The sequence below is a fragment of the Pollicipes pollicipes genome, unplaced genomic scaffold, assembly GCF_011947565.3.
Source record: "Pollicipes pollicipes isolate AB1234 unplaced genomic scaffold, Ppol_2.1 Scaffold_1600;HRSCAF=1878_pilon_pilon_pilon, whole genome shotgun sequence".
Classification (NCBI taxonomy): Eukaryota; Metazoa; Arthropoda; class Thecostraca; order Pollicipedomorpha; family Pollicipedidae; genus Pollicipes; species Pollicipes pollicipes.
Window position 1 is genome coordinate 22,683,283 of NW_023595962.1, and position 12,636 is coordinate 22,695,918.

General features: G+C 51.1%; 1 protein-coding gene across 2 annotated transcripts; it reads right to left on the reverse strand.

The window, feature by feature from the left end:
* Window positions 1–6,174: 6,174 nt before the first annotated feature.
* On the reverse strand, window positions 6,175–12,331 carry LOC119094111 (U-scoloptoxin(05)-Sm1a-like). 2 transcript variants are annotated; one of them, XM_037217190.1, is made up of 3 exons: window positions 12,156–12,331; window positions 8,293–8,451; window positions 6,175–7,146 (listed from the first exon to the last, which is right to left on the reverse strand). In XM_037217190.1, exons 1-3 carry the CDS (start codon window positions 12,223–12,225, stop codon window positions 6,932–6,934), a joined length of 444 nt encoding a protein of 147 aa, XP_037073085.1. In that variant the 5' UTR covers window positions 12,226–12,331; the 3' UTR covers window positions 6,175–6,931. The 2 variants fall into 2 exon arrangements, with proteins under 2 accessions (XP_037073085.1, XP_037073092.1); XM_037217197.1 differs by lacking the exon at window positions 8,293–8,451 and adding an exon at window positions 9,453–9,608.
* Between the last annotated feature and the right edge of the window lie 305 nt (window positions 12,332–12,636).

Below are 12,636 nucleotides of genomic sequence, written 5' to 3' on the forward strand. Positions count from 1 at the left end.
TATTTACAAACCACGCAAATTTAGTCACGGGAATAAATTGAGTTGCATCACAAAAACTCGCATGCATAATTTCCTAAGTCACCCGTGAACTACTGTATTGCACTTCGAAATATGGTACCGTCAAAATGTCTTCTTTTCTTGCTGCTGCAATATGGCCCAGAAACATTGCTTGTAGGTGCAAATTGGAACTGTGTAGCCCGGATGACACACTGATAGCGTGCACCGATGCGGCCGATGGCAGCGGCCGCGCTAAAGGTCAGGAGACGTCGGAGTGCAGGACTTACCATGCCGAGCATTGCTGCACTTAAACTTCAAAGTCACCAAAGTCTGCCGTTGACCTGGCATTGCACGATCGCATGATAGCGGTCAGCGCTCACAAAACGAGCAACGCTGAGCGTGAGTTTTGATGCCAGGAATCCATCCATTCAAAAAATTTGGACTAAATCGTTCTCCAAATTGCGCACCTGAAGACTCATGTAGATATGTCTACTTATGTCTACTTATGTAGATAGGTGCCTTCAATGATAGCATCAGCATATAAAATTTGCTCCACCAATTACCGTACCCAATAAATGACCATTTGTACGACCAGTTAAATGAATTTTGTTTTTAAAAGTATGCATTAATCTAATGTCACTAAATCTTCGACTGATCATCTTTATAAAAGCTGTTGGATGAGATAAAGCTCGGTCAATTCTCGACCAATCGTCTTTGTAACAGCGTTTATGTGATAAAGCTTCAGGCTTGAAATGAAGAGGTCTCAGCCAGGCTCAGCCGCGGGGTCGTCCCCGCGGTATTCGCGAAATCTTAAGCTTCGGTTGCAATATGATCCGTTTTGTTCCCGGAGAAAATATTGAGGATCAAAGCTTGTTACTGCGTTGGTTGAAATCGGTCTGAGGTTGAAGTCTAAGAATTAGACTCTCATAACTAAGTTAACAAAGTTGTGAACATTACAGATGTGTCCCGTTATGTGTTACATGCGAATTTACTGCTTTGGTTTGCTCTTAAAGTATTCCATGGTGTTATTACTTGTAGCGAAATGACTTAAGATCAGTATTCCGGGAGTGGTTGATCAGACTGGCAGAAGCCTGCTTCAGATTATTGTCCAAGATTGACTGGCTCCGTATTTTCTGCATCATTGCTAATCGGGCACATTCATCATAGGCTTGCATATTTCAATTCCCGAAGCGTCTTTCAGAAGTTTAATACAACAACTGAAATGTGATTTACGTTATTAGCTCAACACTTCAAATGTGTAACTCTAAAGCGAGGTACAGTAATAGAAAGTTTATGCTTATTTTAATCCAGCCTCTGTCCGTGACCTAAGTTGCAATGGCGTTGACAACTGCGGAAAGCATTGGAAAAGATCCCAGGAAATATTGGGACGAAGCCAAGGAAAAGGGAACGGGAACAAGGCGGCTGAGCCAAGAGGTTTACGGTAGGTACTGGGCGATTTCGCAGAAATTGGGTCCAGGCTTGCAGCTTTCGAAGGACATTTAACGTCAGTCCCCACCCAATCGTCCGCCCACGAGAAGATTTTGGATACGTGCATAAAAAAATGGTGCTGAAGATTTCGCGGACATTGCGTCGTTTTATTTTCGCAACGCGCTGGCAAATTTGTAAGAGGTCACAAATGTCCCTATCCGCCGGGCACGGTTTTTCAATACATAGTACAAGTCAAAACATGCAGCTTCGAATGGGCTTTGTTTTAAGTTAATCATGTTGTAAGATATCACTCATTTAACCTGAACGGACACAGTTTCATTCATGTCTCCCTACGGAGACGCCCAGGGTTAGCGCCACCAGAGCGGCAAGGGAGAACCACCCGTTCCCATCTGTCAAGGGGGCAAATACAGCCCCCTGGTGCCTAACTTATACCCCTTCTCCTGTCTGTTTTCCACAACGGGAGGCACAGCGTGCGGGAACCGTCCCTGAAGTCGTCAAACTCGGCCATCTTCTCATGACCCTCCCCGCCAGTTCGACCAGAGTTGTACGCAATGTCAACGTGTGACAGGGGCTGAAAACTTGCTTTTGCCTAGTGGTCACGCAGAGAAGGATCAACGCAGCAACAGTGCGTTACGTACTCCTCTTCGCCTGGATCAAATTGATCCAGTTCATGCAGTAGTCGCTTTACCCAGCCTAAACGCATCAAATCAAAGAGCGGTTGGCTTCGCTTAGGGCCGCACCATCAACGGTGCTGGTGCAGACCTGGAGGGAGGGTGTGGACCGCGTGATCATGAAGCAGGCAGCGCGGCGCTGGGATGCCTTGTCGACACCGTAATAAATGACCAGATTTGCTCACTGTCAATTTTTTGTCGTGTACAATGCACAAATATTTTGGAACCGAGCTTTGATATAGCTGACGGGTAAAGAACATGAAAAATCACCCGGCAGAACATTTCTCCAAGTTGTATAAACAAGATTAAACAATGATGCATTACATGGGGGTCGTGACCTGCGGCGGGACGTCTCATCTCTCAGCAGCGGTCAGTAGAGGTAAGAAGAGGTCAGCAGGGTTCAGTGCCGTTCACCGACCACGACCCAAGTGCGGAATGGCAAGCATGACACGCGCTGCAAAAGTGTGATTTGCCCTCTACGACCCGGCAGTCTGAGCCTGGCCGTTACACTGCATGTAATAAGTTCAAAGCCACCCAAAACACAGTTCAACGCTTGTTTTTGTTTGCTTTTGTTATAAGTCCTCTGTAGACAACTACCAACGTTCTCACATGTACTGAAAATGCACGATTGCTATCAGCGTTGCTTTCACCCAAACAAAATTTATCGCCTGGGTCCGACCAGGCGGTCTCTCAAAACGCGCACAATCCTAGCACACGTCGTCGCTGCAGCGGGGACCGCCCAGGGCCCCAAGATGGGCCCGCACGGCTCTTGGTACGTGCTGGAAGGCGGCTGAGGCGGCAGCGACGGACAAGGCCGACATCCAAGCTCCGTGCGAAGTGAAAACACCGAAACCTTGCGCAGCACAGGCGATTACATGCGGCCGCAGTGAAGCCTTGGCCGCCTCGCCTGCCCAGCGTTTAGAGCGCTGGCAACGACGACGCGGAATGCGCCACATCATGCCCTGCTGGCGGAAGCGGCCGCCGTTATTAATGTAAGTGACCGGTTGGTGGCCTGGCATTGACTGCTTCCCACCTGTGGGTGTAGCCGGCGCGGGGCGCGGTCGGTTCAGCGAGCACGGGGTTCGGTCAGTGCACGTACCATAACCGCTCATGCTGATAGCGCCAGTATTGTACGTTTACCGTTCGGCACAATATGAAAACAAACCGAACCCATTATAACGGATTCGGATGGCAGTAGCCCTCGTGCGAGTCAGCCCCTGCACTCTGCCCTGGACACATGTGATCCTGAGATCCCGAACGGCCTGCAATGCGGAAACGCTGGAAATGAGCTTGTTTGCCTGTTTTTTTTTTATTTTATGGGGCTGTTAACCGGTCGTTAGTGGTAGGTGATAAAGGAAATGAGATACAGTGATGGACGGGAAATGGGCTGAAACGCAACGAATTTCTTCGGAAGACGAGATCGTCCCCAACAGAGGCTTCAGGCAATAGCTTTTAACGGTCCGTCACAGAGTGTAAAATGCTACCAAGCTAGGCTCCAAGCTAGACATAAGCTTTGTCTTCCACGCGACATGAAGGTAACGAAAAGGTCACTGCCATTGCACGCCTACGCAACAAGACATTTCACAGCTTGCATTAACAGGGTCGCAGGATCGCGTCGCACCAGAAAATCGCTTCGCGAAAAACTGTTCTTTTACTTGACATTGCTCCATTAGAGAAGTGTGGACAGGGCCTTCGCTACAAGCTTTGCTTGCCAAGGAGCAATGACGCATTTCTCAAAGCGGTTTCCGCAACACGTTTGGAGATTTCTTTAGGAAAGTCGCTGGTGCCCATGTCAAATGCAGTGTCTCCGAGGTCTTCAACGCGCCACCTGTATTCGCCAACTATTCAGTGATCTCTCAGCCAACGGTGTGATTCGGCATTCAGTTCCGGGACCGGGGAGGGAGTCCTCGTGGCCCTTCCAGCTTTGAGAGAGGAGTGGGTCAAAGTCGGGTAAAAGCCCCTTTCTTAGCGTACTTTGCGGGTAGTTCGGCCATTATCTCGCTCTCACGTCCCCCAAACTGGTTTTGAAAATGCCTTCCCCCGCTCGCGACGTCCACCTGAGGCCAACGACATGCCTGATGCGATGCTTTGCTTGGGCAACGACGCATTCTAAATGCTAATGATCTGCACCAACCGACCAAAACCCGAGCACAGATGACCAAACACCGACCGAAGATGGATGCAGGCAAGGCCTGAGGTGCCCGAGTCAGCTGACTATGAGCTGGGCTACGGAACATTAGGCAGAATTCAACCTTATCATCTTGGATTGATAATTTCGTGTCGTTTGACTGCATATCCATGATGATTTGTTTTTTATCTGTTCAGTTTTATACCGTTCCATTAACTTTATGTATCGTGCCATCTCCATGCGCATGGCGCTCGACAAAAGAGATACGTAAGCTAACACCGTTGTCCTTTGGAAGGCCTGGGTCTTGGAAAATATCACAATTGAATTATTTGTAGCACCAATCTCTACATTTGACGAAACGTCTGCAGCAACATACTAACGAAATTCGACGTCCGAATCTGGCAGCTAGTAGCTGCAGCTCAGTTCGGTTTTAATTAGTGCAGCTTTTGTCCAGCCAGTCCATGAGGTGCCCCAGATGTCTTCCTCGTCTTCGTATCTCGTGTCTTTGATTACCTTTGAATACACTTGCAGGTTGCTACACACATTAAGCTCACGCATTCAATGTCTGCTATTTTTAGTGTAAAGCCGGTTTTCGATTTGAGTTTGCATAATACAGCATGCTTCGAATATCCACTAGGCGTACGGGAAACCAAAGGTACTGGGTTCAACTCCCAGCGGTGTCCACCACTCCCACCAGGACGAAAGGCATGCGACCCCATTTAGTTCAAGTGCTGAGTGTGTTGTTAACACCAATGCCAGCAACACCGAGTATTCCCAAAGCAAAAAAGCAGGTACTTTGGTCCGAAGAACGCAGTGAGCACTCAGCATTAAAGAACCAGCCAACCACTGCTCTCCGAGATGGGTGTTGAGTCCCTCTCTGGTCTCCTTGACGGTATGCTTGCGGGACCAGTCCAGGTTTCATACAGCGCTTCGTTGCACCAGAAAGAGTTGATCTCACACCAATGTCGCATAATCACCGCAAGATCTCACCGCAGGGAGACCATTCATACACGGACAGGGAGGAACCACCGAACCGAAGGTCTCGTCAAAACTCGCGCACGTGTCAAAGCCTGTCTCTTTAAACGCTGTGAACCTTCTGCCACATTCAAATTGCAAAGAAACTAGCATTCGCCAAAAAAAAACAATGGTATGTTTTTTTGACCGCCCGTGTCTAAGTCAGGGATGCCGGACAATCATCTGGCTTACTGAGACAACCGACTCCAACATCGGGGCCGAGACTACTGCCGGCTGTGGGACGTTATCCAGCGGCTGTCAGGTCCGCCCGGGCCCCGTCAGAGGAACACCCGACGGCTGTGAGATGTCACTCCAGTCCAAAGGCGCAGCCAGAACTCTTCGACGGGGGGGGGGGGCGGTGAGTACACCTCACAATGAATTTTTCATTTTTGTCTCGAGTCATGTATGGGAAAAACGAAACTAAAATCCCGGTCTAGGGGAAGGGGCGGCCCCGGGCCCGCTCCTCTTCGCCGCTCCCCTGTTCCAGTCCGTCAGGTGTCTCCCGGTGACTATCAGGCGTCACTTGTTAGCTGCCGGCCGTCACCGGTGGGTGTCTGCCGTCACTGGTGGGTAGCGCCGCGAACTGTCCAGGCATCGTGGCCGCGGTGCAGCCGCCAAGGTCGGTCGCGCCCTGTTGCACACGTCCCACTTCCGCCGAGCCGGGGGCACACGCACCGGGGCGGCTGACGACACTGAGCCACAGCCGTCAAGCACAGCCGTGTTACAACCCGCCGTGAAACAGTCGTGTCACAGCCGCTGGTTGTGATCATCATCACAGCCTCTGGTCACAATCAGCGCCGTTAGGGACACAGTCTTCAGAGGCAGATAATGAAGCCTTTCGTTTCACGTCTCGAAAGAACAGCCGGTTCGCCTGGCATTACCATCCACTCCATTCATCGCGGAGCAAACTCAAACACCTCGACAAAATATGTGTATTCAAAAATTTCATTATCTACTGGCATTTCCTAATAATCGACGAACGTTCAGAAGAATCCATTGGACGGATCGTTACAATGGCGGAGCGTTACAACGTGCGCATTCCACGACAGTGGGAAGCAGCGCAAGGCATGCGCTGCACGAGCAAACATGTCCGCTTACAGCCGTCCATACACGTCTCATTTATTACGCGAGCCACGGCGAAGGTAAGCACAAACCGGTAGCTGGGCTTGGCGAGCTTTACTGAAGTCGTCTGTAGGGTGAGCAGTGCCTATGCGAGTGTTTTGAATTGCAGATCATATACACGCCTCAAACTTCACGTTTACCAACTCTGCTTCAAGAAGCTAAAAACACGTTCGCGCGACCTCTTGCAATGTCGCTGGAAAGTCTTATAAAAAATGTTACAGCTGCATTCGACAAGCACTTCCAAAGTCACCGAAAGGTTTTAGCACAACATAGTGACGGGTTGAACAAGCATCAAATCATGGCATTTGCGCATGAGAATCCCAGCTCCATGGAATGGTTAGAATTGACGCCTACACTTGCGAAATGCAATGCACCACAGGTGACCGCCATCCATTTGGTCGGGAGAGTCCGTCACAATATGCCTTTAATCTCTGAGATTCAGCAACTGATAATAATCGTCCAGTGTACATATTGTCCCAGCAGCGAACATTCTGCCTCAGCAGAGATTTTCTGCCTGGCATATCCACAACGCACCGCTGCTAACTAGCTATTATCGCGCCACCTGCAGCCAGCACACCAAACCGAAGACCGTCGTCATGGCGACAAGCAGCGCCGCCCCGCGGAGACTGGCGGAACTGTTGCAGGCGGATGTGCCGCATGTAAGTACGCACGCCTGGTACGTGTTCGCGTCGCCAGGGCGTTTGACCCATTCGCAGTAATCGCCGAAGTTGCGCGACGAACAGAACCGCTTCGTGCCCAGCTGACCTGCAACGCCCGCCATATTGTCTCAGACGCGCCGCTCGCATGAGTGAATAAACGAACGACGGGGTCATCGACTACGGAGACATACGTCTGCGGAGTATGACTCCTGGCATTTCATAACAAAATGCCTCACGGCCAAGAATGGCTAACAACTTGATTCCCAGGCTGCGCACTGGCCGAGTGGTTGGGACTACAACATGCGACGTGACTGTCGATTTCAATCCCAGTAAATCCATAGAATCCCTGAGCGTTAATTACGCTGTTGTAGTAGCTGACTGGCCGTTGACAGGGTGCCACGACAACGTGCATTGCGCTGCTTCAGCGCAATCAGCTGGTTTTCGCATTTTTATGACTCACTTTTTCGGAAAAATGCAGCCACACTATTGGAAACCTCAACGGCCTTTCCGTATTAACGTCATAAGATGACAATGTTACAAATCGATGTATGCATAGATCACGTTATACCATCATGAGCCATTGTGCGCCGCCAGACAAACAATAAATGGAGGCAATTGCAAAATAAGAGACCGATTGACTTAAGCGATCTTTCACGTCAGAAAACGTACGAGGTACATTTCATGCAAGAAAATACGTTCAGCGGCCTTCAAAACATAAAATAAATAAAGCACGTCCAATGCCCATATCAGAACTGCCGCCGTAGACACCAAGAGACCACGTCAGATCAATGCCACAAATGGCATTGACATACGTGGCAGCACAACAGGGCACGACAGTTCACTCAATCGATCGCATACAATACCCACGCCCAGCTTCAAACGATAAACAATGATGCGTCATGAGCGCAATGCTGATTTGTCTTTTCCAAGACAACAAAATAACCACGCCGATGAAACACTCAGATCTAGGTACAGGCACTTTCAAAAGAAAAAAGATCCATCCGAAAGTAGAGCTCATGCAACGTCTAAGAACCACCACACCGGAGACAGTACAGTGCACTGTGCAGTACACCATGCAGTGAGATGGCATGCGGTGAGCACGAGGAGCACCGGAGACATGCAGTGCACTGTGCAGTACACCATGCAGTGAGATGGCATGCGGTGAGCACGAGGTGCACCGGAGACATGCAGTGCACTGTGCAGTACACCATGCAGTGAGATGGCATGCGGTGAGCACGAGGAGCCGGCGTACCTTCGAAGATACCTGTGGCTTTGATACAGTACGCGGCGCCATACACCGCTGAACAGGAGCGGGGCACGTTGCCGAGCCTCTCGGCCCTCCCCGTGTCAAATCGCTCGCCGCAGGCCATGTCATGAACAGTGTCACACTGGTAACAGTCAATGGCGAGGGCTGCAGAGGACAGAAGAGATGGACAAGTCAGCGAGCATGAGTGCTAGTGCTGCCATCTGTGCCAACTCTCAGAAGCGTTAGTTCCGCAGGCTGCAGGCAGAGCTCCACCGAACTCCGTCGCACTGAGAGGAAATGGTTGTTAGTTTCCTCATCCTGGGGCCGGGGCTCTTACCTGTGACACATCAGAATGACTGCAGTTCTGTTAGTTGGCATGCGTGCGACCTGAGGTAAAATCCGTGTCGTTGTCCCTCCTCCCCCCCCCCCCCATATGATAGCGAAATGGGTGCTCTGACAAGCCAGAAAGATCTCCCTTTAAAACGCTCGTCGCAGGCCTTCCTGTGCATTCACTTGGAGCAGGAGAGGGCGATGAGGATCGGAGACGGCCCACTAGTGCTCAGATGAGAGGGCGATGGGGATCGGAGACGGCCCCGTAATGCTCAGATCGGCGGCCCGAAGCTTGCACAGGGAGATGAGCCAGCATTCTTGTCACGTGCGACTCTGGTCCAGCGGTGAGCGTTTGCAATGTTGAAATACTTTTTGTTGGTGTCCCTGTCCACCACGTTACGGTCCAGCCCTAACCTCTTTGAATATATACTAGTTTGCGCATGGCTTGCTGCATGACACTAATTTGAGAACCACTGAGTGGTTCCAGGGGAAAGCTGTGACCGGCATCTAAAATTCAAGCCGCTGGAAGTGGACTTTGACGGTTTGCGTGTTCTGAAATTGACAACTTTTGCTCTTTGAAATCAGCCTACGAAATTTATCCCCCAATCTGCAGAGATCTGAAAAATGACGGACCAGCACCACCGGCCTGCGAACACTTCACTAGACGTCACCTTGCGAGACCACAGACCATCAGCTACCACCAGCGGAAGCACCCATGCTCAAGGCCTCCACCATCACCACCACTAGGACGCAGGCTGCCCCCAGTCAGCTGGTTAGTGGCGCCGGCGGCCGCCAGGTCCGAGGTCCGTCCGTGTACCAGAGGTACGTCCGTGTACCTTCGAACACCTGCGTCATCTTGACGCAGTACTGGGCGCCGTACACGTTGTCGCACGACTGCGGCTCCAGCAACGACGTGTCAGAGAGGAACTCGGCGCAGCCAATCTGGCTCGAGCTGTCGCACACGTAACACTGAATGGCTGCCGACGCCGGGGCTAGAACAGAAGCGGATCAAACGGAACATAAAGCGTGGTAAGGGCTGCCGGTGACGTCAAAATAATGAACATAGGGCGCTCAGATGAGTTCACCGCGAGGTATCTACGGTAAAGGTGACATAAAAACATAGGAAAATTGAATTAATACAGTGTAGGCACAGGGTTACCCACCGCCGTGCGGAAAGGGTCTATGAATGTAGCTATACAAGCAGTCATTTTTGTTTTAAAAAATAAACAAACGGGAGATAAAACGAAAGAATATCGAGGACATTACACGCAACATAATCAAAAGGCACAGTAAAGCATGGCAAAATGGGGAGACCATCGTACGCCAGACGATGTTTAATGCAGGTAACGATGTTGTAACCTTAAGCGAGCTCCAGGGATGCACATTTGTACAAATTATGGGGGGGGGGGGGGAGGAGCGAGCGGACGGCCAAACAACCTAGCCTAGCAGACGTGTGCTTCTCATGGGATTTAGCGCGTGGCGTTGGCTGAGAAAATTCATCTTCTTCAGTTTTGTATAGTTTATCAACTAGTCTTCTATTTCGACAGCCATGTCAGAATCATCAAGGTCATCCGATTATGCCCAGAAAAGGTAGTCTTTGTGCGACGCTTAGCCTCTTCCCAACTGGAATATAAGTTCGTGATAATCAAAGTTCGGATTCATGGATCTGAGGCAGCCCGCGTGAGCGGTGTGTTGGCCCTAAACCTTTACGTGTTGAATGTGTCGTTAATGCCCAATGAACGTCTGCTATACACGGATCAGCACCGGTAGAGCAGGCGGAAACGGTCACAAACGCTGGAGTGTTCATAACTGCGAGAAAAAAAACAGGCAAAAAAAAAACAGGACAGTCTCTCCTTACACGGTTAAACTAAGACTTTCGCGCGAAGTGCTAAGTATTACACCTTGGTGGGCGCGAAGCCGTGACAAACTGAAGCCGTGACAGGCTGAAGCCGTGACAGACTGAAGCCGTGACAGACTAAAGCCGTAACAGGCTGAAGCCGTGGCAGGCTGAAACCGTGGCCGGCGTGAACTCGTGGCAGGCGTGAAGCCGTGACGGTTTCATTGGTTCTCAATCAATCAACTGGCTCTCAATCAATGCCGTGCAAGGTATGCTGATGTAATCAAAAATGACGGATCCAGGGACCATGTTTACTAAGCAGGGACATAGTGTTGCCTAGCGCACGCTTTTCCCCTTGAAGGGAGCGTTCCACATTTAGATGGGATTTTGAGCTGAAATGCCTGTCTTGAAGACCTTTCGGTGCTGCTCACAGGTTTGCCCGTCTTAAGGCCACCTAGTTTCTGAGCTACACGCCTGCTAAAATGGGGGAAGTGTATCGGGGAGAGTCATTTCAGTCGCCTGGGCATTCATGGCGTCATAACGACGTCTCACAAATGCTGCCATTCAGTAAGACATGCGGCGATCAAGGCAAAGAAAAATATGATCGTCAAGGCTTCACAGCTGGCGTTTGTGAGCGCGATTTCCAGATATAACGACCGTCAATTGGCTCTCAATCAATGTCGCGCAATGTACAATGACGTAATCAAACCATGACGCGTGGAGGAGCATATTTACTAAACTGAGAACTGTGCTGTCTAGAGCAGTCTTTTCCACTTAAAAGTGTATCAACAGCTGTAAGTGAGTTTGTTTCAAAACATCCGATGCTTGCTTCAATATTTTCAAATGTGAAACATTCCAGTGTAAGGGATCAGCAAGTCACCACGCCCAGCCACTCATCCATCTCCGAAAACCCGTAGTTCCTGACCACACACGGTCTCAGTCCAGCAGCCCGCTGTTCACAGGCCAGACGGCACGTGCCCTCAGGCCTGGGCTCCGTTGGTTCCCGTCCAGACGCACCGACCGTGGGAGCCAGCGGCCCACGCGCCGCACGGAGCCATGGAGAAACGCAATGCCGTTACAGTCGTAACGACCGGGGGCGTATGCAGGATTTCGCAACAGGGAGACATAAAATTGACTGACAACCCTATTTTGGAAGCGACGCAGGCTCGTGGCGTTTTTTGCATGGCGAACCACATCACACGCACTTATCTTTTTTATCGCCACTTGATTTTCAAAAATAGGACACATTTCTATGCTTTCATTCGAAAGCATAGCAATGCGTGTACAAATTCGAAAAAGGGGAGAGGTAGGAATCCCAGTATCCCCTTGCATACGCCCCAGCTGTCAACAGGCATCAAACACGGCGTGGATGGATGTCTCCAGTCCGACTTCCTGATGACGGGTGGGATCGGGGCGGGGTTAGGCAGTCCGTCTCGCGCGGTTTCGTGCACCTGAGCTGGCCTGCCGCCGTCGGTAACGGCCGGCAGCAGGAGTGGCGGCGTGTACACGTCTGCCAGAGGATCGTGGACAGGCACGAATGCCACACAGTTTGGACCGCGCAAGCGTTACAATAGATCAACTGGCCGACAAACGCATTCGAATGACGCAGCACACGGGAAACGCATCGCCAAGTTAAAGGCCTGCCAAAAAACGCTGCACCGACGGGGCGCACCTCTACGTTTCCTTCCAACGGCCAACTTACCGACTCTCAAACCCAGCGCCAGGAATGTCATCAGCACCCACATCATGCCGTCCACGGTGTCCCTCGCCATGTCGTCAAAGGCCCTCCGACATCGCACCCGTCACGCCTGCGCCGTGACTCACAGTACGCTCCCAGTCTGCGGACCCCGCGCGCGACACCAGCGCGCCGCCTGTTAGTGCTCGACTGGCGGCGGTGCGGCGGCAGGGGCGCGTCCAGGAGCAATACCTGGGGAGCAGGGGCGCACCCAGCGGAACGAGCTTGGTCGAACTCTACATGTTGTGAGGAAAGGACCTGGAAGTAGGAATGGGAATGAAAATGCTAACAGGGTTTTGCCCTCAGCATTCTACATTCTTACGTCCCTGCCACGCCTTGCCACCGGGCCCGTTCCACACGAGCCGCTTATCACCAAACAGAACCGACGCGTTTGAATCAGGTGGTCGCCTGCGTGGAGAGGGGGGGACCGCTCGTCCTTCAGCCTTTG

Bases quoted from the DNA above. Each gene is read 5' to 3' on its own strand.
- LOC119094111 (XM_037217190.1), bottom strand. From the start codon at position 12,225: ATGGCGAGGGACACCGTGGACGGCATGATGTGGGTGCTGATGACATTC. The intron at 8,452-12,155 runs GTAAGTTGGCCG...TGTCCTCTGCAG, and splicing joins GGCGCTGGGTTTGAGAGTCG to CCCTCGCCATTGACTGTTAC. The intron at 7,147-8,292 runs GTACGCCGGCTC...CGGGCGTTGCAG, and splicing joins AGCCACAGGTATCTTCGAAG to GTCAGCTGGGCACGAAGCGG.